General features: G+C 38.4%; 1 protein-coding gene across 2 annotated transcripts in view; it reads left to right on the forward strand.

Annotated features, from left to right (window-relative positions):
• The window catches only part of LRRC8C (leucine rich repeat containing 8 VRAC subunit C), an 89,919-nt gene extending 65,691 nt beyond the window's left edge, over positions 1-24,228 (forward strand). For both annotated transcript variants that reach the window (XM_082615694.1, XM_082615695.1), the window contains exon 3: positions 17,651-24,228. In XM_082615694.1, coding sequence (XP_082471820.1) covers positions 17,651-19,924 — 2,274 coding nt within the window. In that variant the 3' untranslated portion in view covers positions 19,925-24,228. The remainder of the gene's footprint in view (positions 1-17,650) is intronic.
• The last annotated feature ends 1,462 nt before the right edge of the window (positions 24,229-25,690 follow it).

A 25,690-nucleotide genomic window follows, 5' to 3' on the forward strand; every position in this document is an offset into this window, starting at 1 on the left:
GGACAGGGGTCCTACTTTAAGTAGGGTTGTCAAGGAAGTCCTCTCTGAAAAAGTCACATTGGTGCAGAACTAAAGGAACTGAGAGAGGGAGGTATGTGGGTATATGGAAGAAGAACATTCCAGGCAAAGGAATCACAAGAGGCCAGTGTGGCACATATAGAGACAGCACGGGGGAGTGTAGCCCCTTGCAGTGTGCTAGGATCCACTGTGTAATGCTTGAAGTGAATATTGACCTAAATTGAGCATTACTGCAAATGTCAGCCTTCTGAGATTTAAGCTTCATACTTGCCAGAGTTAAGACAAAGAATTTAATCCTGCGATATCTGGAACCTGGGACCTTATGAACTACCAAAACAGTTAGTATTACCTCTTTGTTGACGCTTAACTAACCACAGTGTGTGGAAGAACATGTTAAGAACATATCTCATGGCCCATTTAAGACTTCAAGTTGCTAAAAGGCAGGATCTGTTTGTGGTACATCTTTGTACCCACCTTTGTGTCTTAGACCTAACACTCAAGAAATGTGTGTTGAGTGAATGCATCAGTGTGCTTCAGCAGCTCTAAGAATTCATTGACTCTTTTAATAATAAAAACAGTTGTACAAACTGTAATTTAAAACTGGATCATAAACTGATGGAGGAAAGCTTTGTGTGGGATAATTAACGACAAGGTGATAAAAATCAGATCTCCCCTGCAAAAAGTAGAAAAAGCAGCCAGTAGCAAATGATCTCTCTTTAGTAGTATCAAAGATTAACCACAGCTCTCTGCAGAGCTGGGTAGGAATACTAGGAGCATCCTCTCTAGAATAATTAGCATAAACCTAGTGCCAGAGAAGGGAGACAGGCCCTTATGCTTGAGCAATAAACTTGAAAGAAAAAGTCCTTTGAGGATGTACTGCAAAAATATGCTAATATTAGATCAGCAATTCCTGACCTGTATATGTTATACGCCCTCACATTTTAGAAAACTACAGCCAAAATTTGTGTATAAAAAAAATCATGCTGGGACTTCCCTGGTGGCGCAGTGGTTGAGAATCCGTCTGCCAATGCAGGGGACATGGGTTTGATCCCTGGTCCGGGAGGATCCCACATGCCGCGGAGCAGCTAAGCCCGTGCGCCACGACTGCTGAACCTGCACTCTCTGGCCCACGTGCCGCAACTACTGAAGCCCCCGCGCCTAGAGCCTGTACCGTGCTCTGCAACAGGAGGAGCCAATGCAGTGAGAAGCCTGTGTATCGCAGGAAGGGTAGCCCCTGCTCACTGAACATAGAGAAAGCCCACGCGCAGCAACGAAGACCCAAGGCAGCCAAATAAATAAATAAATAATTTTTAAAAATCATGCTGTTATGACACAGAAACTTAAGAAACTATAGACATTGAGGCACCTCAGTAGAGCAAGTTACAGAATCATTTCAGTGAGACCAATAAAGTATATTTTTACAGAACTGAGAATTTATGTTTTGGCCATATGTGGTTGTTTTATAATAAAGTTGAATGCCATGGTGAAAACCAGGTTTTTCTTACCCAGATGGTTGCCCATGCATACGGATGTCGTATGGAGAAGTATATCTCGGGCATCCCCAAATAAACCACATTATGAGTGTTGATTGAGTTCTGTAACAGTATTAGTACTTGATCTTGTACCCATAGAATAGATTTTATGAACTGCCCTGAGAGTCTAAAAACCTCCATGTTGTTTTGTGGGAAAATGGTTTCTTCTTTCTAAACAAACAGTTTTCAAATGAACTTTTGAGGGCTTGCTTATGTTCATTAACTATTTAGTATACTTTAGTCTTTTGGAGATTTTTAAAAATTCGTTTAAAATTTAGTGGTTTCTGAGTAATGGTGATATTTTCATGATATTGGTTTATTCTAATCTAAGAAGGTTATAGTCCTACACTAGTTAAATTTCTTTTAAAAATAAAAATAATAGAATTTCAGAATTGGAAAAGAATTTAGAGGTGATTTAGTATAAGTTCTCATCCAGTATAGAAATCTCTTTTATAGCTTCCTTGACGGATTAATATCTAGCTTCTACTTGAGTGTATTTGGTGATAGCAAGAAGTGTTCTGTTTAATGGAATTTTTGCTATGAAACTGCAAATAAATCAGTGCACATTTATTGAATGTTGACTAGGTTCCCAGCACTGTCAGGTATTATTGGGAATACAAAATAATTTAAGGCTCCATCTCTGCCCCAAAGGAGCTTAAGGAATAGTTGGAGAAGCAAAATAACACATTCATTCATTGTACCAGTTTATTCAGTATGCTATGTTATAGGCACTGTGCTAAGTTCTGACAACACAAAACTTGGTCTTGGCCCTGAAGATGTTTAAACTGTTGCAAAGATGGACATTCATATACATCCTTCTAAAACAGAAGATAATTGCTGCGGGATGTGTATGTGTGTGTGTGTGTGTGTGTGTTCATATTGCAATGACCATATATTGCAATAGCTGCAAAACAGGAAGGATAGTTAAGCCTACCTGGGGAAATCAAGTTTCTTGATATTCTAGGTAGGATGGTTTAAATTATATTCCTGAAAAAAAAAAAAGTGTTGTGGTGCGTTACAAAGAATAAGACTTGTGAGGCAAATGTCCACATGGAAGTGTCTAGCAAATAAAGACTTTCAGCCTTTTAGATGTAACAGCACTTTATTTCTAAGAATAAAGGAATAAAGGCTTTTAAATGTACACATGACTGTTCATCATGTAATAGCAAGTTTAAATCTTTAGCCCTCCTAAGAAATAAACTATGCTAACTGGCAATATTAGAGTTAGCTACTTTAAATTTGAGTTGGCATCTCCCTACTCAAGGTATATTAGTCTTAAGAGCTAGTGAGATTCTTTGTACCGATACCTAAAGCTAAGGCTGTGTAATCTTAAATTCAAGTACATTAGCTTATGTTTTGGGATGTTGATGTTAAGTTTTAAAATGTTGGTGCTGGATACTGGACTCAGAAAATACCTAATGCATGATGAGACAATGTTGTAGAGATCCCTTTCTGAATCACTTTTGTGTATCATTGTACTGGTCAGTTTCTTAACTTAATATTTCTAGAAATTCTGCAGTATCCGCCACAAATCTTTTGTCTAATAAACAGGCCATCAGCTACATCATCATTTTACCTTGTAAGAAACCTCATATGCTCACTGGAAATATAAAATCTTGGTTAATTTTTATAATTTCAGCTAGGTCAAGTAAATTAAAGAGAAGAGTTAAATCTTTCCCCAAAGCTTCAAGCAGAAAACATAGACTCTGCCATATGATTTTGGGTGAAATACATGGCCTTTCTGAGCCAGTTTTATTACATGAGCAGGATTGGCATCATTTCCACTTCACAGATATGAAAAAAAATGATGGTAAAATAGAAATTTATTATTTTTAGTCTTTTAAACTATAGACTTCAAATGCCTTCTCGTCATCTGGGGCATTTCCATATGTCACAGGTGTGACGAGTTGGGTCTCTGGCAAACAGATTGAGAGAAGTCTGAGATCAAGGTCCACATGCCCAATTCTTCCCTCCCACAGCTATCTGCCTTCCTCTCCCAGAGGATCTGCAGGAGCTATATAGACAGAGGACAAGACAGACAAAAGAACATTTAATGAAAACTAAGCTCTGGCCCCAAACCTCACTATCACTCTCCTGGTGAGCTAGGCCAGAACTCAGATAAGTCACAAGGACTTCCTTTGCCTAAGTGCTGAAGACCTGGACCAGAAGTGGGAGGAAGCACAGGAAGCCTCCTTACCCTCTTTCCCTGTACTTTAATCTCTGTTTGCCCAAATGAAGAAAAGGGGAAACTGGGCAAGGAAGAGACAGGGTGAGGAAGGGATGGGGAGGAGGAAATTGACTATTGGTTCTCCCTAAAGCCAGGAGGAGAGCTTATGTGAACTATCCTCCCCTGGCCCTCCGAGGGTATAATCCACTTCCAAGAGAGAGGCAGCTCCAGACCCACCCTATCACATCAACTTCAAGGAAGAGAGACTTCAAAGTGATGGCTCCTAAGAGAAGCTCTAAAAAGAGACTCCAGGGGCTTCCCTGGTGGCCCAGTGGTTGAGAATCTGCCTGCTAATGTAGGGGACATGGGTTCGAGCCCTGGTCTGGGAGGATCCCATATGCTGCGGAGCAACTAGGCCCGTGAGCCACAACTACTGAGCCTGCGCGTCTGGAGCCTGTGTTCTGCAACAAGAGAGGCCGCGATAGTGAGAGGCCTGCGCAACGTGATGAAGACTGTCACAACTAGAGAAAGCCCTCGCACAGAAACAAACACCCAACACAGCAAAAATAAATAAATAAATAACTAAACTCCTACCCCCAACATCTAAAAAAAAAAAAAAAAAGACTCCAAACAAACTAATTCCAAGAGATCCCCTGCTTGAACTCAGAGCCTTAACACCTTATGAGCACCAAGGTTTAATACTACTCCTTTAATGTTGCCATCTCTACTAGCCCTCCTTCTAGAAAGAAGTAAGGAGGAACAAAGAAGAGTCTTGAGTCCTGCCCAGAGGTCAGCCATCTAGATGAGTCAGAAAAAAGAAAAAATCCATAACTGAAATTCACCTTATATGGTAAAAGATCTATTCGCTTGGAATGTGTGGAACCAAATTAATGGTATTTCTGCAGTCCAGATAGCTTAACTTCCAAAAAGCACAATGACTGGGAAAAAAAATTCTCCTACTATCCACCACACCTAAATGACAAATTGTCATGACTCTTACCTTACCTGCAAGTCTTCTGTGATGTCATAACAAGGTACAGCTACCACAGCCTGGCAGTTGACATCATTCACTTGCCGAGTACTAGACAAATTATTCTTTGATTACTATAGAAAATTTCTAAAATAAATGATCCTTTTTTTTTAAAGATTCTTTTAATACTTTTTTGTTTATTTGTATGATTCCAGTGTTAGAATTCTGTATCTTTGTGCTGTTTGTACATTGGTGTGGATAGTCCAGAGGATTTATGTTTCTCTGGGACTCTCCCAATTTCTTTTATCTTACTCCTGCTCACAGATTTATCAGTGAACTGCAGAGTGTCCAGAGATAAGTCAGTTGAGTACAGAACTATGGTTTCAGTCCCTGGGGGTTGCTTCAGAGCTTTTTCTTCATTATTTCAAGAGCATAAATATAAATATTTCAAATTTTTAAGCACCAGAAACAAATTATCTTGGTTATGAATCACTAACAGTATGTTCCTAATGTTTATCCATAGTTTTTGTATATGCACTGAATTTTCTCACATGGTTTGACTTTGAAATGGATACTTTCCACTTAGATCTTAAATTGCTATGGATCAAGTAATTCATTAGTCTACTTGGCTTATGGAAAAATGCCATGAAGCAAAATGAAAACAGTTTTGAATCTCATCCACTCCCTCATTTTTTTCTTTTTTTGTGTCCTGGAGAAGCTTTCCTCAAAAGAAAGGGGAAGAAAACATAACATAGATACAACTAAAATACAAACTACAGGAAATGAAAGCATCCTTGATGGCTGGAAAGTCTCAGTCTAACCAAGGGTTTAAAAAAAAATTAACATTCATAGTATGTATAGTCATCCTTACCCTGGAAAAGTCAGTGTATGTATATTCATAGTGGTAGGAGAATTGCCTTTATTAAGAGAGGTATCAAAATGCATACAGGATCCTAAAGTAGATGTGATGGTTTCTTCCTTTACTTGGAAATGAAATGAATAGGTAGTGCCTCCCAAATCTGGCACTCTCTTTGTGTACCTTAAATGAGTCAGCACTTAGCTCTGGCTTTAGGAATCACTAGGCTGACATCACTTGGCAATTTGGAGGTGTGTGAAGTGAGCTGTTTCATCTCAGAGGAAGGTAGCTAAGGCAAATTTTTCCAGATGTTTACTGGCATCTGATTTTATACATGTGTGTACTTCCTGTTGTTGTGGTTTGTTTTCCTTTGGAGAGGGGGTACAGTGTTTGTTTATTCACCTCATATTTAGTACATACTTACTTTGTGCCAGGAAATGTCAACAAGGTTGGAGCTTGCCTTTAGAGAGCTTATTGGTCTAGGAGGTAAAATGATAATAGACAATTACACTATGTTTCCACATGTACTACGATAGAGGGAAAATCAGTACTTAAAAATGGCTCCAGTTAACTGTATACTTTTGTTCTATTAATGTATAGTAATGACTCAGGTAATTATGCTTTAACGTTTTCAATGTTTAATTCTTCTACCAGACTGGTGGCATTTTATGTTCCTCAAGCAGAGAAATTTCTGATGATGCTTCACTAGAGAAGATTTGCTTGATGTATGGTTTTTAATCATGTACAGATGAATCCTATAGCAAGTGTACTGTTGTTATACCTTATCACCAAGAGAATTCGTTAATTCAAAAATCTAAGTTTTAATCAGCTCACCCCTCCAACTTTTCCCCAGGACATTGCCTTCATGCCCCAAAGGTGCCAGGGTATGATCTTGTCCTTCTCCTTTTCCTGTTGCTATTGAGGAAATGAGCAACCAATAAAAACAGAGTTTTTACTCAGCCCTTATGTTTATTAATAAACATCTGAAAGTTTGTCAATTATCTTTAGACTGCTCGCTGTCTTTCTCTCTTTACTCTCTGGGTCTAAACTTCCTCCATACACAGGGTGTTATTTCCTGACCAACACATGAGTTTTAAACATCGTCATTAAAGAAGGAAGATACCATGTGCACAGAAGGCAGGAAATGATGCCACACCCTTGCAGTTATGCTTTTCCATTTCCCCTGGAGACAAGGACTTGTTTGTGTTAGTGAGAGTGATGCAGTGTGTGTGGTGCTCATGGATGTCTGTTTTTGTGCTCCAGTGGTGATTGTCCCCAAATACACATGTATTTTGACTTGGAGAATAGCAAGCCTTTTGAATAAGACATTTGCTGAGAATGAAATCACTTAAGTCTTGGCCCTTTTAAAGCCATCTTCCCTGCCTTTTCAGTTCCTTCTTTCTCAACAAGATTTTTTGGTACTTAAAATATTTTCAGTAGTTAGCCTTAAAACAGATTCTGGGGGCTTCCCTGGTGGTGCAGTGGTTGAGAGTCCGCCTGCCGATGCAGGGGACGCGGGTTCATGCCCCGGTCCGGGAAGATCCCACATGCCGCGGAGCGGCTGGGCCCGTGAGCCATGGCCGCTGAGCCTGCGCGTCCGGAGCCTGTGCTCCGCAACGGGAGAGGCCACAACAATGAGAGGCCTGCGTACCGCAAAAAAAAAAAAAAAAAAAAAAAACAGATTCTGCATTCTCAGAGTTAATCCTATCACTGATGAAGGGAAATCTCACATCTCTTGAGGACAGATGCTTTGTCTTCTAGCATCTTATTTCTGAGAGAACATAATTAGTTAGTTCGTATATTAACTGATAACTTAGTGACATGAAAGTTAATTCCCTTCCCTTGTATCTCCATCTCTTTTCCCAGGAGAAATGGGTCTACTTCAGAAAGGAAGAGCAACAGTCCATCTTTTTATTTTTTATTTATTTATTAAAAAAAAATTTTTTTTTGGCCACACTGTGCGGTATGCAGGATCCTAGTTCCCCTTCCAAGGGTCGAACCTGCACCCCCTGCAGTGGAAGCTCAGAATCCTAACCACTGGACCGCCAGGGAGGTCCCATTTTTTTAATCTTATTCCTTGTTCTTCCCAAATGCAGCCCTTTGCCTCCTGTCTCTGGAACCCACAAGGTTCTGACCTTACCCTCCCCACAAAACCTATCCAAGTCCAGCAGCTTCGAGGCCCAAATGAAGTTGGTCCTACTGCATGAATCCTTCTCTGCTCACTGCAAGCCTTAGCTTTTATTTCATTTACCACATCATTCATATGGTACATATACAGCCTTGTGTGCACCGTTGTTTGACTTTTCATGTGGCTATTTATGTCTCTCCAATGAGACTGTAAGTCTAGAACAGTGAACGTTAGTTATGCCTCCTTGATTTTCCTGTAATGGTTAGCATAAAGTAAATATTCAATAAGTTTTAGTAGATATTCAATAAAGTAGATATTCAATAAGTTTTAGAACATTAGTTACGCCTCCTTGATTTTCCTATAATGGTTAGCATAAAGTAGATATTCAATAAGTTATAAACTATCCTTATAGTTTTAGACTATATGGATAGTCTGTCCTTAGTACCTCTCTGAACAAGCCCTGGGGAATAGGTCTTTGGGATCTGTTTCTTGCTAGGTCACTCTTAGATCAGCAGAGATAGCTTGTTTTGTTCTATCAGACTGGGGACAAATCTGGACGATCAGCTTCAGGGTGCAACCCTTTGGAACCAGTTGTATTTGAATCTATGGAGAGGAGGGAGAGTAAAAGATAATCACCTTCCTGTTGGCCCACCTGCCACTTTGTGGCTCCAGTCTACATGTCTGTATCCAGCTTGCCATAACCAAGTTAAAGCACCATCTTTTAAACGAACAGTTCACAATCTAAAGAATACCCCTGGGTCACACATTAACATATTGGAATGATGCCTGCTGTTTTACCATATGCAGCAAGTTTTCTCACTTCTTTCAGTGATAATATAGTCATAACTAAGATTTAAAGTCTAAACCAGAGAAATAATTTTGGGGTTATAGTTCATAGAAAAAATATTGTACTTAATTGTTGAGGTTGTAGGAAAATAAGTACTCTCATATGATGTTAGGGGAGATGTATAAAGAAATCCAGCCTTTTCTTGTGGGGAGAGGAATTTGACATTGCAGGTTTACCTTGTTTGGCACTAGCCAAGCAATGTTGATTCTTCATAATGGTAGTCTTGAGACTAATTTTATATTACAGCACACTGTCTCTCTCTTATGAAAAGGTAGTAAAGCAAGAGTTATGCTTGAAAACACTCCCTGTGTTCAACGTGTATAGCCATGATAAAATATAAAAGGAGGTACCAAAAATGCATACATGGACTCAAAAACAAGATAAACACTTCTGTGGAGCACAAATGGAATACTGAGTGGGGCTGAAGCAACAGCTGGGCTGTCATCCAAATGCAGGCAGTAGCGGCCAGGAGCTCAGCTCCTGCCAGTAAAGGAACTAAAAATGCACCAAACAAGATAAGAGACTGGAGCCTGGTCACTGTTTGTAGCCAAAGGTCCTCAGTCCCAAAAGGAAGCTAAAAAGAATGGCAATTAACTGGCTGCTGGAGCTGGTACTTCAGAGGAAACCATGCATCTGGGGTGCCTCCCAACCAGGAACTGAGTCAGCCTGCCCATGTCTCCCTGACTGGAACTGTGAGATCCTGACAACACAGTAGAACATCAAAACACCATGACAAGTCCTAATGGTGGACTGGGGAGCTGGGTGCAGGAAACTACAAAAGAGTGCACAAGAGAAAACAATCTCAGAACAAGCCTACCACCCAGAACACATGAAGAAAATTATGCTAAGAAAGTCTCTCAGCAAAACTGACAGTTGGAATATTGATTCACTCCATTTGAGATGAAACTAAGTTTTAAAACAAGCAGTGAAGTTAAAATAAATACATTTACTTTAAAAAGTTCAAAAAAAAATAAAAAGCAGAAAAAATAGATTTAGAGTGGTCAAAGAAATAACATTAAAAAATAGGTAGATATGACATAAGATCAAATGGATATAAAAAATTTAGAAATCATTGAAATTAGAAAGCCACGGAACTTTAAAATATCAATAGGTAGAATAATGACACTGTACTCAGTTGTAGAAAGAAGTAATGAATTAGGTAAGAGTTCTGAGTTACCCAGAGGCCAGCACAGAGAAAGACAGGGATTAAAAAGCACAAACACACACCTGTGGAAGATCAGCTGAGAGACTCTAACATACATCTAATAGGAATTGCAGAAAAAAATGGAAGAAATGACGAAGCAAGTTTTGAAGCAATTATTTAAGGAGATTTTGCTAAAGTTTTCCAAAATTGAAGAAAGTCAGGTCCTTAGCTACAGATATCAAGCAGTGTTCATCTACATACACTAAAAATTAAAGTGAAACTATAGAAGATCTGGGGTTAAAGGTAAAATCTTCAAAGCTACCCTAGAGAATTATTAAGGGAGATACTTTAACCAAAAGGAAAAGGAACCCAGGGGCGAGATAAAGGATCTGAAAAAATTGGTGAGCACATGATAAATATGTAAATAATCACAGTCAACTATAGATTATTTTTTTAAATTGTGTGTTTCAAAGGACAGCTAAAACAAACTCTGGAAACAACAAAACGGGATACTTCAGCGGGTAGTTAAAACATGCTTGGAAGGGGAGGTAGGGATCCTGAAAAGCTTTAAGTGTATACATTTTGAGAAATTATAGATAACCTCTATTACAGAAATTTAGTCTTCACCTTCCCAACCAGCTGAAGCAGGATGGAAAATAGGAGATGTGAAAGATGTTATTAATGCAACAGAAAGCAGGAAGGAGGAAGAAATGGTATATATAAAAATAAAAATATGGGGCTTCCCTGGTGGCGCAGTGGTTGAGAGTCCACCTGCCGATGCAGGGGACGAGGGTTCGTGCCCCGGTCGGGGAAGATCCCACATGCCACGGAGCGGCTGGGCCCGTGAGCCATGGCCGCTGAGCCTGTGCTCCGCAACAGGAGAGGCCACAACAGTGAGAGGCCTGTGTACCGCAAAAAAATAAAAATAAATAAATAAATAATAAAAATATGGAGAGGGAGGCACAAGAGGGAGGGGGTATGGGGATATATGTATATGTATAGCTGATTCACTTTGTTATACAGCACACCATGGTAAAGCAATTATACTCCAATAAACATTAAAAAAATAAAATAAAAATAAAATTATGGAAATAAATCCAAATATTAGTAAATATCCAAATATGAGTGAGGTTAGCAAAATAATGTAATAGATTAAATTCACTTGTAAGAGAAAGAGGTGATTAGTTTAGATTTTTAAAGAAAATACATAAAATAGACACCTAAAAATATAAAACAAAATCACAGACAAAAGTGCAAAATAGAGATTAAAGAAGGATATTTAAAAAACAGGAAAAAGCCGGTGGAGCTCTGTTAATATTAGACAGCATTTCTAAAATGCACTCTTTATCAAAACAAGGTATCTATTTAAATTTTAAAACATGCATAAATTCTTGTAACACCACCCAGGATACAAAAGAATCTCAGCACCCCAAGGAATTCCCTGGTTCTGAACCTTTGCAGTGAACCTCTGGCAACCACTGATCTGTTTCTCTGGCCTGATTTGCAGAATGCCATGTAAAATCAGGCAGCATGTACTTTTTTGAGACTGGCACTGTTTTTAAGTTAAAAATTGCCTAAATGCACATCATCGTTGGAATGTTTTTAATAAATTATAGCACATCCACACCATGTAATAATGCGGCCCTTAGAATGAAGTAGATCCCTATGTGCCGATGTGTTAAGGTCTCCAAGACATACTATGAAAGTGAAAAACTCAGGGTGCAAGAACAACTCATGTAGGAAGATCCCATGTGTTTATATGTCATGTTTCTGTAAATACACAGATATAGATCCAGAAGAGTATGCACCAAGCTTATCAGGGCTTCCTAAGGAATGGCAAGGGAGTAGGAAAGGTGAAGGGAGGATGCTCCCTTCTGTGCTAAATATGTGTTTTTTAAGAAAGATTTATAATAGCAAAAAATAAAATGTTTAAGCGTAACTTAACAATAAATGTCCAAAATCTATTTGGGGAAAGCTATGAAACACTCTTGGGAGACACAAAATTAGATTGAACAAGTGGAAACACACCCCATGGAGAGGAAGAATCAACACCATAAGATGTCAGTGCTTCTTAAATTAATTTATAAATGTAATGTAATCCCAATAAAAATACCACCAAGGGTTTCTTTTTTTTTTTTTCTGGATCTAGGCTATAAAGTTGATTATAAAGTTCATTGTGAAAGACGAGCATGAATTTGAGCACTTGCAACACTCCTGACTGATTCAGTTGTCTTTCTCCTGTGCTTGACCTGGAAGGGCGCATTGCTCTTGGTATCTCTATCATATCTGACGTACAGCAGAGCCTCCACAATGGTTGACTTTTCCTGAGGCACACGCAGAACTACTCAGCACTTGTGTTCTACACATCCTACACCACCGCCATCGATGTCATTTATGTCTCCCTCCTGTAATAGATAAGCTGGCCCTTATTTATTCTGCTCTATTTTTGTTATATCAAGCAGTTTCTCTGAAGCTAAGTGGTTTGGTTTGGTTTGGTTTGGTTTGGTTTGGTTTGGTTTGAACCTCAGCCCTTTGGTGTCTCATTCATGCAAATATGAAACTGTTTCAACATGTTACCACTGTTCCCTGCTGCTTCTCACTGCAGTCCTTTTCTGGAAACTGCCTAAATTAAGTAGATCTTAGTTTTACATTATAATAATGGGTGTTATGATTCTAACAAAGGGACTGAGAATCAAATAACCGTCATCAAAGATAAACAGTCAAAGATGTAGATGAACATTAATGATTTAAAACTGTGAAAATTACTATTAAAAGGCCCTAAGTTTACATTGCCCGTACGAGGTATTTCAATATGAGATCAAGAGTGTACACCCTACTTAAAAATGCATCTCTTTGCTAGTATAAATGTGATAATTACAATTTTAAATATTTGATTTCTTTTCCTAGATCTGAGCAGCATTTCAGGGCATAGTTTGGATGGGTTGCTTCCTTTTTTAAAGAAGTTTGAATTTTACTTTGTTTCTCTTGAAAGACATCCCCCTGTAGAAAGTAAAAGCAAGAAATTCAGTTTATTTCATTGACCTTAGAATTTTTTTTCAAAAACAGCTGTGGTGTTATGTCAAAATAATTTGCAAATGGGAATTCATGAATCCAACTTTAGTGAGCCCATTTCTCCAATCACTGCAACCCTTGTGTTTCTTTTCCAGAAATATTACCTAGATATTATGACAGACATGGAACAATTTTACATATATATTTTTTATTCCTCTAGGAACTTTCATTGTAAAGTCTTGAGGAGCATTTTATATACTTATGTTACTGGATGTCAGCTGCTCCGTAGGACCTAGAGGATATTGGATCAAATTCCAGTCCATGGCCTAAGTTCTGACGGACTCCTAGAAGAATTAGTTTCTCATGGTCCCAGTTCCTGCTTCCACGGAAACAGTTTATAGATTTTTAGCATCCCAGGCAAACTCTGCTTGTCTGTTCAGTTTTGATCCAAGCATGAAATTTAGTCCTTTTTTTGCTGTGATTTCCACAAAATTCATTCATAATAGGGGTGTGTGTGTGTGTCTAGCAGATTTTACCAAAGGTTTAGGGAAGAGTGAAAAGTATTTATATCTCAAAATAGAAATAATGAGTGTACACCCCAGCCTCCTACCATGTTGCTTGAGCTATTTCCTTCGATTCTAGCCCCTCTCTGCTCTGCTGACTCACTCCTCCTACCTCCAAGCCTGTTCATCCCAATACAGCGTGGGGAGTTTAGCATCTTTGTTGCCTGGCTTCGCCTGACCTTTGCCCTCAGTGACTCACCTCCTTCTATATCCCTATCTTCATCATTCCCAAACTAACTGAGATATTTTCTTTAACGTAGATGATTTTGTTCAAGAATTATTCTCATGGAGGACTTCCCTGGTGGTCCAGTGGTTAAGACTTCACCTTCCAATGCAGGGGGTGTGGGTTTGATACCTGGTTGGGGAGCTAAGATCCCACATGCCTCAGTGTCCAAAAAAACAAAACATAAAACAGAAGCAATATTGTAACAAATTCAATAAAGACTTTAAAAATGGTCCACATCAAAAAACAAAATTTTTTTAAAGAATTATTCTCATATCTGCTTTTAGGAGAGTAACGTTCTCACCTTGCTATATTGTGGATCAGATTCTCTTGTTCATCTTGCTTTTTTAATTTTTTTCTCTTCCCCCTACCCTCATTTCTTTCCCCTCTTTCTTGCCCTCCCCTTATATAAACACTCTGTGTAGCTCTAGTCTCAATGCTTTTTCCTCCAAAGGCAGTCTGAGGGCTGTCCCTAGAATAAAAGGATGGAATTCCTCGTCATAATGACGTGTGTGTATGAATGAGCTGGTGGTGATGGTCTAAGCCTCGATGGTTTGTAGAATGGGATGTGGGCGGTGGCTTTCTCCCTGGTCTTACCCCAAGCACTCTCCCTTAGCCCTGCACTGGCAGCCTGGAACCCTACCACTGTGCCTTTGCTATTTGTTTTACAGCCTTTCCTTAAGGCTTGTTTTGTACTTTAATCTTCAAATTTCTGGGTAAAGGTAAAAAGAAGTGAGATATAGGTTTAATTAGACAAGCTTCTCAAAAGAGCAGAAAAGGTGAAACAAACTTTCAAGTTCTTACAAGCTGCTGTTTACAAATATCCCACAGAAACACCCTTTACCCTTTTATTTTTTTAAAAAGAAACCTATCTGCCTTATTTTTTTGTCTTCTTTCTCTTTTTTACTATACCTTTGAAAATATTGATGCTTCTCCCAATTCTTCTCAGTGTTGCAGTTTCCATTAACCATGGAAGATAACTTCCTTCCTCTCTCCTGTGGCTATTTCACTGTTTAAGTCTTCACACTCTTTACTGTTGGACTCCGTAACCTACCCTCTTCCTTTTCGTAGTCCTGGATAGAAAACCTGCCATCACATTCTTTGGGACTTCAACTATGAGCTGTGTCTCTGCTGGAGTCTTCTTAGGATGTGTTCTCTTGGCAGCATGAGCAGCTATTGTTCGTAGTGACTAAATTCCAGCATCTTTTTCTACTCTGTGCTCATTTCTAAGTAGTTAACATTTTCTGGAAAATAGATCACTGTCTTTACCTTCCTGGGATTTAAATAGGCACATTTTAAAAATTACATCTTTGTGAAGATTGAAAAAAATATGACATCAGAAGGCGAAGAGGAACTTCTGGAGATTGTCTATGTGTTCCCCTCCTACGTTGGGCTGTTCTCTTAAAGCCATCATAGCAGAAACTCGGAGAAATGCGGAGACTATCTGGAATGGTGGAAATATACTAGTCTGCTCTGCTGTTTCCTAGCTACGTGAACATGGGCAAGTGATTGAACTTCTCTGAACTTTAGTTGGGTGCTTCTGTAGAATGGGGAGAAAATGACCTACCTCTCTAGCATGGCAGATGCTAGCCAATCAGGTACCTTTGTGCAGAATATAAAAAGGCATCCCATGAGGGTGAACAGCTGAGTGAGGGGGGCACAAGCAGGATTTCATCCCACACTTGCCCCTCAGCTGGGCACCCTGGTGCAGGACATAACCTGAAACCCTCTGCAGCAGCCAAGCTCCAGAGGTTTATCGTCTTCCCCCATGAGGAGCAAGCCTGGAGAAGGGCTGGGCAGGGGGCAGAAATGGGGCCGCCTGGTTGCTTGGCAGGGACTTAGCACCTTCAGGTGGTGCCTGCCTATTAACATACTAGCTCAAAGGTGTCACTCTTGGAGAAGGTGCTGGGGAAGCATTTCTTTCCATGCTGCTCTAGCCCCTAACTTATGCCTACTTCACAGATTATTGGGGGCATTAAATGAGACCACGAATGAGAAAACATCTAGAATATGACCCCAAACACTGACTTTCTTACTTTTTCTCTTTGATATTTCTTCAAGATAGTCTGGCATCTGTCAAGGCTTTCTCTTACTATTTTCTGTTCCAGAGGTTTCCAAGGTAGAGTGTTTGACCTCCAAGAAATATAAAGGATGCCCCATTGAGATGAGATTAAAATGAAAGCTTTATGTTTATTTTAAACTTAAAGGAAAAATAATTAAGTTTTCTAATATTTGACATATGGATTGGCAATACTTTATGGGTATAATTATAAGTAGACATATATATGCCCACAAACGTGGGCATGTTTAACATCAGGTAAGTGATTAAAATGTTTGAAGGCATTCTCAAACATTCTCACACCTCTGTAGCCTCTGAACCCTCTGAGTGCAATTACATTTGTTTTTCTTCCCTTCCTTCTTTTGATTTACATAGTAAGTAGTAGCCCCCTGCTATATCTTTTAGGCTGGAGCCTTTATAAATCTTTATAAATGAAACTTCCTCTCTTCCCCTAACCTCATTCTTTCATTGTTATCTGCATAGGATATGGGGAGAGATAAGCTTTTCCCCTAAAATATGTATAATTTATATAAGGTAATTTGTTACTTAGGTTAAAGTCAAATTGAGATATTTTTGGTTTAATCCTAGAAATTCAATAAAATAAAATAAGAATGTAGGCTCTGGGTCCAGGTGGCCTGGGCTTGATAACATTAAGCAAGTTACTTAACCTTTCTATGGCTTGGTCTCCTCATCTGTGAAATTGGGATAAAAGGAGTACCTGCCTTATCAGGTTAAGGTGACAATTAAACTGATTAATACCCATGACATTATTGGAACAGGATTGCATATTAAATACAACAGAAAGTTTGTTGTTGTCATCACTATAATCACCATCCTTATCTTCATCCCTAGGAGACGTGTGGTCTACACCCAGACCTATGCAACTCTGAATTGGAAGGACTAGTGTCAGTTCTAGATTCATTCACTTTCTCAGCAAATACTGGTGGTCTCCTATGTATCAGACACTCAGCTAAGGGTTGGGTGCTCCACTGCATTGTCAAACCTTGTAAATACTTCTCTCTATGGGGCTATATCTCCCATGTCACCAGGTTATGGTCATATTCTCATGCCATAGCAGTCTACTTTGTAATAGAGTCAGTTTCTACTTCTAGAATCAACATAAAGAGCTTTGCTGTTGCAAAATCATTATACACTATGGATTTTCAGCCATTTGACATAATAAGGTACAAATAGACTTCCCCTGCATTATTAATTCCATGTTATTACCATCAGTTTCTTGGTTATTATTCTTTCTCTGAACTGTTTGCTTGTTGTCCAGATGATTCCACTTATGTGTACTTCTTCCTGGGGATGATTCCTCCAGGTTGATTCAAGGAGTATTTTGCCTCATCCTACCTCATCTTCAGAAAGAATGTGTTCTCTCATACCCAAACTGCAATCTTATGAGACTGCTGGACATTCTTAGGGCTTAATATTCTTTTCAACAAACTGAAGCATTGGTAGAGGGATAGAAGTTGATATAATATTTTGTGTGAAAAGCAGCAAGTTTAGACATAACTATTTTACTATCGAACATTTCTGTATTTTTTCATCTCTCTCTGAAGAAATAGTTTTTACAAAAGCTTAGTAAATTCCCATTTTATTAAAGCCATTCACGTTCATCTATGCATGTCTAAGATATGGATAGAAAGAAATGAGGAAACGATAAAGATGGGAATTTCTCCCATATTTCCTCCTTTTAATGCTTCTCATACAGAAACTAATATAAATCTTGGGAGCCATCCAATTCAAGACTGAGTCTGATAAGAGGATGTACTTCCCAGACCAATGACTGATTCTCCCAGGCTTCAGTGAGAGAAGAAATGCAAATTTTTTAAAAATACATGAATGCTCTTTAAATATTTATTTTGTTGTGAATCGTTCTGTGTCCTAACAAAACTGCTGCGTTTTGTGTCGTGAGTTAGACATGGTGAACAAAGATATATCGATACATTTCATTTTTCCAACATGTGGGCTAAGAATAAAAATCTCGGTGCTGGAATTGAACATTGTATTCTCCAGGCAAAGGAAATGGACATTTATTGGATGGTATTGCTGCTTCCTTCGCACTAATGACATTATGAAAGCTCTTTGAGTAATATAATTTGAAAATATTATTTCTTTGTTTCAGGTCATGCAAGACAAGATAATCTGCCTTCCAAAACGAGTGCAGCCTTCTCAGAACCACTCTTCCGTTTCGAATGTCTCTCAAGCAGTGGCCAGTACCACCCCACTGCCTCCACCGAAACCGTCTCCTACTAACCCAGTCACTGTGGAAATGAAAGGACTGAAGACAGATTTGGACCTTCAGCAGTACAGCTTTATTAACCAGATGTGCTATGAGCGAGCCCTCCACTGGTATGCCAAGTATTTCCCTTACCTTGTCCTCATCCATACCCTGGTCTTCATGCTCTGTAGCAACTTTTGGTTCAAATTCCCTGGTTCCAGCTCCAAAATAGAACATTTCATCTCAATCCTGGGGAAGTGTTTTGACTCTCCCTGGACCACACGGGCTTTATCTGAAGTGTCTGGGGAGGACTCAGAAGAAAAGGACAACAGGAAGAACAACATGAGCAGGCCCAACACCACCCAGTCTGGTCCAGAAGGCAACCTGGTCAACTCTCAGTCTTTAAAGTCAATTCCTGAGAAGTTTGTGGTTGACAAATCCACTGCAGGGGCTCTAGATAAGAAGGAGGGTGAGCAAGCAAAGGCTTTATTTGAGAAGGTGAAGAAGTTCAGGCTACACGTGGAAGAAGGTGATATATTATATGCTATGTATGTTCGTCAGACTGTACTTAAGGTTATAAAATTCCTAATCATCATTGCGTATAATAGCGCCCTGGTTTCCAAAGTCCAATTTACAGTGGACTGTAATGTTGACATTCAGGACATGACTGGATATAAAAACTTTTCTTGCAATCATACCATGGCACACTTGTTCTCGAAACTCTCCTTTTGCTACCTGTGCTTTGTAAGTATCTATGGATTGACGTGCCTTTATACCTTATACTGGCTGTTCTACCGTTCTCTGAGGGAGTACTCTTTTGAGTATGTCCGGCAGGAAACTGGAATTGATGATATTCCAGACGTGAAAAATGACTTTGCTTTTATGCTTCATATGATAGATCAATACGACCCTCTGTATTCCAAGAGATTTGCAGTGTTCCTATCTGAAGTGAGTGAAAACAAATTAAAGCAGCTGAATTTAAACAATGAGTGGACTCCGGATAAACTGAGGCAGAAGCTGCAGACGAATGCCCATAACCGCCTGGAACTGCCTCTCATCATGCTCTCTGGCCTTCCAGACACTGTTTTTGAAATCACAGAGTTGCAGTCTCTAAAACTTGAAATCATTAAGAATGTCATGATACCAGCCACCATTGCACAGCTAGACAATCTCCAGGAGCTCTCTCTGCACCAGTGCTCGGTCAAAATCCACAGTGCAGCGCTCTCTTTCCTGAAGGAGAACCTCAAGGTCTTGAGCGTCAAGTTTGATGACATGAGGGAGCTGCCCCCCTGGATGTATGGCCTGCGGAACCTGGAGGAGCTCTACCTGGTTGGCTCTCTAAGTCATGATATTTCCAAAAATATCACCCTTGAGTCTCTGCGGGATCTCAAAAGCCTTAAAATTCTCTCCATCAAAAGCAATGTTTCCAAAATCCCACAGGCAGTGGTTGATGTTTCCAGCCATCTCCAGAAGATGTGCATACACAACGATGGCACCAAGCTGGTGATGCTTAACAATCTGAAGAAGATGACCAATCTGACAGAGCTAGAGCTGGTCCACTGTGACCTGGAGCGCATTCCTCACGCCGTGTTCAGCCTGCTTAGCCTCCAGGAATTGGACCTCAAGGAAAATAATCTGAAATCTATAGAAGAGATCGTTAGCTTCCAGCACTTGAGAAAGTTGACAGTGCTAAAACTGTGGCATAACAGCATCACCTACATCCCAGAGCATATAAAGAAACTCACCAGCCTGGAGCGCCTCTTCTTTAGTCACAATAAAATAGAGGTGCTGCCTTCCCACCTCTTCCTATGCAACAAGATCCGATACCTGGACTTGTCCTACAATGACATTAGATTTATCCCGCCTGAGATCGGAGTTCTACAAAGTTTACAGTATTTTTCCATCACTTGTAACAAAGTGGAGAGCCTTCCAGATGAACTCTATTTCTGTAAGAAACTCAAAACTCTGAAGATTGGGAAAAACAGCCTATCAGTACTTTCACCAAAAATTGGAAATTTACTATTTCTCTCCTATTTAGATGTTAAAGGCAATCACTTTGAAATTCTCCCTCCCGAGCTGGGCGACTGTCGGGCTCTGAAGCGAGCTGGTTTAGTTGTAGAAGATGCTCTGTTTGAAACCCTGCCTTCTGATGTCCGGGAGCAAATGAAAACAGAATAACTTATTTTTGTTTAAAGTTTGACTGAAACATGCTTCTACCAAATACAGTATAAATAATTAGGTAGTCTTAATGCCTTTCCTATTTTATTATTTTTTTCTTTTTCACACAAAACGAAATGTACACAAAGACTGAGTAAGGAGTATGTATTTTTAATAAAAATTTAATTGTATTTTTTCAATATTAATATTTTAAAGTTTTATTTGTCCTGGAACCTAATGTATCTATTACTGTTTTCTACTGACAGAAACAGATGGTTCCGTCTGTTTTTTTGTTTTGGTTGTTTTGTGTTTTATGGTTCTCAGTTCATTCTTGTGAAGGGAAGGGAATTTTAAGTTGCATGCTTTTGGTGTTTTTTAAATCAATGAAGATATTTTGCCAAGGTCATTTTTAGCTTGTTTACACCTGTACAGGGTCCTTATTTTTGTTTTCATTGTATGTGTACCAAGGAATCTGTGCTAGTTATTTTAATTCCAGCTGCCTTCTCCATTGGCCAAGTATTTCATTCTATAGAAAACACTTCTCTGGAGTGTAAACTCACATAAGGGCATTGTCATAGACTATTATTTTCAAAATTTCTCCTTGCCTCCAACAGAACCCTAAGTTCTATTCTTTCACATACCTGACAGTTATTTATCCTTAAGCAAGGATTTTGTGAGTAAAGACAATCATCTCCCATGGTCAGCTTGCTTGAATTGGTCATTTATAATTTAACTGATTTACATTTTTAACAACATTTTAAAAATATCATTGAAAAAGGAAATACAGAGGTTCCTCCCATTTAATATCAGTATTGTATGTAGTACTGGTGAACAACCTTAGAAAAGCTAATTTATTTTAATTAAAATAGGTAATTAAATTTAAAAATCAGAATCAGAAGCCTGTTTTTTAGTAACTTAATCATCTTTGATATCTTGATATGTGAATACATCCGATGGAAGAAAAAAAAAATGTGCTACTAAAGCACTCTGCTAAAGAGCTGGTGCACTCCAGGCAGGCACACTGGTTCCTCTGGGTAGTCTGGGAAGTGGTGATCTCTATTCAAATTCTGCCTGTTACACGAAATAATCCACGTATATGTACGTATATAAATCTGTCTCCCTCAAGCCTGCCCTTGCTGCAAATGCTAGTGATGCAAGCACAGAAAGTCTGCTCTCTTTGGCTTAAAAAAAAGTATCTCATCTAAAATGGTTCTGTTCCTTTTTTTTTTTTTAAGTGTGAATAAATTGCTAAGTGGATAGAAATAATTTTTGCCTGGTGGCTAGCTGGGTTTTATTTATCTCTGTACTTAAACATCCAACATAGTATGGGTCTTGGGCAAAAGTTTTCACTGACTATTAAGCTGTAGAGAACAGGAAAATGAAAGCACTATTTGTGCCCTCAATCCAGGACCGGTGCTACCTTTCATGGGAATTTTGTTTTATGCTCCAAATTCACACTGTTTTCAGAACCCTAGTCTGACCCAAGGAAGTTTTGTGACTTAACGAAGAAAAATAGAAAGATGGTTTGGGGTTTCAAGATGCTGCTTTTAAAATTTACCCCTTGAGCCTGGTGACTTTGTTTAATGCTACTTTGAGTCATACGTGGAACACAGCTATGGGAACTACTCAGCAGACATATGTGCCTCAACTGTGTTTTAAATGTTATGATACTTCGTGGGGTAAAGGATTTGGGGAAGAGATACTTTTCATTTATTTAATAATTGAATCGTATAGACCAAAATGCTTTGCTGTCTCTGCTCTGTGTTTAAGCGTTAGAATGGTGATTTTGTATAGCTGGTTTATTTCGCCCTGGAATTGAAACAAAATGTTTAAAGTAGTAACATGGTTATATTTCTTGTAGGATAAAACATTCAATTCTAGAATGTTGTTAGGATCCTGATTATGAACAATGTGTTATATTTAGAAACATAGCGCTACCTGTTTTAAACAAACAAACAAACAAACCTGGAAGGTTGTCCATGGCTGAGCATGACAAGAATACCCCTGTTGCAAGGTGAGCTTTGATAACTACTGGTAAAACACTAGGTGCACTATTTTTCTGGATAAAATGTATAGTTGTTTTCTATATCACCCTTAAAAGGGACCTATTCAGGTTAAAAATCATATTTATGCTGAAATCTTTATCTGGTGTTAACTCATAATCTCATATGTGTTCATAACTGAAATAACTAATAATTAGTCTTTGTGACAATTTGCTCAAAATGCCAAAAGATTTTGATCCGCTTTCTTAATGATTTCACAGGCTGACCCCTAACCTAAGTTCTAAATAACATCCAGTAAATCAGTATAGTTCTATGACTTTATGGTTTAACTAGGAAGGAAAATTCATAGATGTTTCTGTTAGATTTTATAAAAATTCAAAATGTTCAAACTTCATCTTGAGTCTAAATTTTCTGACCCTGACCCTTTTTAATATTGTATATTTTTGTTCACATTCTTAAGTGAAAAGCATTAAATTACTCTTTAGCCTTTAACTGGGAAACTCAGGTAAATGAACTGCTGACTTTTCTAAAGTTCTTTAATGAATCAACTCAGTGTTAAAAGGGATATTAACCCAATCCTTTTCGTATTTTTACAAGTGCTCTTGCTAAAAAGGAACAACTAGCTCTATTTCTCCAACTTCTATAAGACTCATGAGAAACAGCTTATGTAAATATAAAAGCATCATATGTACTCTTAAATCCTATGCTATTGGACACCCATAGTGAGTATGCTTTTTGGTCAGTTTTAATGGTTAAGTGTAGAACAGACAGTTGTCTGGGGATGGTCTGGTTGAAACAGAGCATCTAAGTATATCCCCGTGGAACTCACCTAAGAAGACCACGTCTCAGAAAACTAGTTATATGTTGGGTTTTCACTTTGTTTTGTTTTTAATACAACACTTTTAATATAAATATTCTTGATACAGTGAAACCTGTTATTTACACTGGTAAATTTTCTGATTGCTCATTCACCCACCTTCCTCTGCCTTAGGTTTCCAATGTAGCTATTGTAATGAGTTCTAACAATTTCCATGGCATCCTGTGTGCAGGCACTGCTTTTTCAGAAAGGCTTGGGACATAAGCCTGCTGTGAATACTTCGGTCATTTAGAGGTGGCTCCTTATCTGCCTCTGAAGCCATCTTTATAGAGAGGGGCTTAAGCAACGTGGAATCTTCCTTGGGTTACTTGGGATGAGGAAAGTCCACATTTCTGCAATATGCTCTCTTATGATTTCTGTTATAAGAAAGAGAAGAAAACATCTTTACATCTCTTGTTATCATTTACCCCAAGGGTTTTGCTGTTGTTTATGTTCCTGATTCTAAGAAAAGTCCATTTTTTAAGGAGTATTTTACCCTCTAAGATAATTTCATACCAAATACCTGATCAGTAGTAATGATATATTTACTAAAACAGTGAACACTCATGATCCATCTTTATGAAAACTGTCAGCAATATGTGGTAGTGAATAGATAAGATAAACCTCAAAACAATTTCCATTTGTGTTTAGAGACTAAATTAAGATTCAATTTACATTCTCCTATAAATCCTGAATGTAATAATGCCGTTCAAGCGATTCACATTTTTGGTAGGATCTCAAGAACTCAGGGTAGGTAGGGTTCCATAGCAAAACAGCACAGTTATGAGTGAGAGGAATGCCTCAAGGGTCGGTAAGATTTTCTCACTTTTTTTCTTGTTTATTCAGATACATTGTAAGAAAGCCTGGACAGTCTCGACCAGATGTGCCATTGATTTTTCAGATTTAGGCCTCAGTGACATGCTTCTAATACAATTACATACCATCTTTCCAAACTAGCTGTCCACTCTTACTCCATCTTCCCAGAGCCTTTCACTGATAAAGGTAACATCCTTGAATTCCTTTTGGGGAGAGGGAAGAGGGTCTCCTCCCACCCCAAGGATTTTTTTTTTTTATTTAGAAGACCTTAAAAAGGGGTATATAACTTTGAACAACTTAATTTCTCAGCCATGTTAAATAACAGTCCCTACGCATGGTTTTGGATGTGGAATAAATTTGCTTTCTGCTGTATACCATTCCCTCTTCCATACGATTCTGCCTATTTAATGAATATTTTTACTAGGGTTGAAACTCCATGCCTTACGTGGTCACTTAGTTTTCCTTCTGCTGCTTGTTTTCTCTCGCTGTATGTGTTCAGATTGTGTCAAATGCTGGCAAAACCTCTAAGACTGTCAAGAAAATGCTTGAAAGTTGATTTGTCATAGTGTAAACTCATGATACAATGTCTTAAGGTTATTTGGCTATGTAGTACATAGGAACAGAAAATAAAGTCATTTTGTAATTTAAAATTGAGATTGGTCCCTTTCTTATTCATTGATAGAAATCATGTTTCTCTTTTGGATTTCTCTTGTATTTTTGCATATTATTAAGGCTTCCTGTACTCTGCAGGAAATAGGCTGCATGAATTCTTTCACTTTGTATTTAGCTAGCTTCTGCAATTGTGACTAATTATTTCCTTCCTTAACTCTCTGTACTACATCTCCCCAAGGTGCCCCTGGAGTTTCATTTGGGTAATTAGTGCCTTACTGTGTAATCTGGAGTGCAGTTTCTGTGCATTTGCCAGATCAGATTGTACAATGGCTGTCCAGCCCAGCTTTCAGTAAATACTGTTATGGTAATGATTGTCATGAAAGAAATCAGAATGGTTCTGTACAACCAGAAGACCTCCCCTAGTTAAACACATACACCCCAGGCTTAGGGAAACCCTTTATAAGAAAACTTTATGTACCACTTATGCATAAGAAAATTGTGACTGATAAATTTCGAAGCTAAATTGTCACTTTACGTATTTTTCTATAGTTATTTATGACTCAGTTATTTTACTGATAATCCTTTGGAGAAGAACTGTTGAGATGAGGAAAGATTGTGAGTGTGGTGAGAGAGGCCTTGCGAATGTGTGTACCAGAAACTTAGAAGGGAGTATGTGAGAGCTCTGGAGAAACTCTGGAGACAAGAACTGAGATGGGCAGCAAATTAGAGACATCTGGTGATTTCAGTGCAATTTGCACATAAGAAAAAGTCTCTTGTCCACTGCCACCTTCCACTGCCCCATCTTCCAGTCCTTTCATTTGTACAGAATATTGAGATAAACACTGAAATTAACTAGATTGATTCAGTTATTCATTGTTTTTGGCTAGCAAGATATAAGATAAGCACTTTGATTTGGATGGAGAAGTATATGAAGAGAGTAGTCACTAAAGCCAATTTTAGACTCAGTGGGATACATAAATAGCCATAGCATAAGGCCTGCATATTTCTGAGTGTACATTTGAATGTCATCCTAAATATCCAAGTAGGAAAAAGTGAAAAGCTCTTCATAAGCTACATTATTTTTGTGTGTAAATCTTTGAATACAGGTTATACTTTAGATTTCATATTTAAACATTTTTGAACAAAGCAAGGTACAAGTAAACATTTATGTGATCAGGCATACCATAAATGATGAAGTATTTTCAGAGTTTGGAGATTTTGCATAAAAAAAACAACATTAGGCAAAGATTTTATTACCAAACATCTGAACGGAAATGACTGTTCTGATTATTTTGATTCAGGGATTCTTCTTTTGTAAAGTTTGGGAACAATTAGAAGATGGACTTTATTTTTTTAAACACTTAAGGAATTAATTTTTTTAATTGAAGAATAGTTAATTTACAATGTTGTGATAGTTTCAGGTACATAGCAAAGTGATTCAGATATACAGATATAAATATATACAGATATATTCTTTTTCAGATTCTTTTGTGTTATCGG

The sequence above is a fragment of the Mesoplodon mirus genome (genome assembly GCF_964341445.2).
Source record: "Mesoplodon mirus genome assembly, chromosome: 3".
Taxonomy (NCBI): domain Eukaryota; kingdom Metazoa; phylum Chordata; class Mammalia; order Artiodactyla; family Ziphiidae; genus Mesoplodon; species Mesoplodon mirus.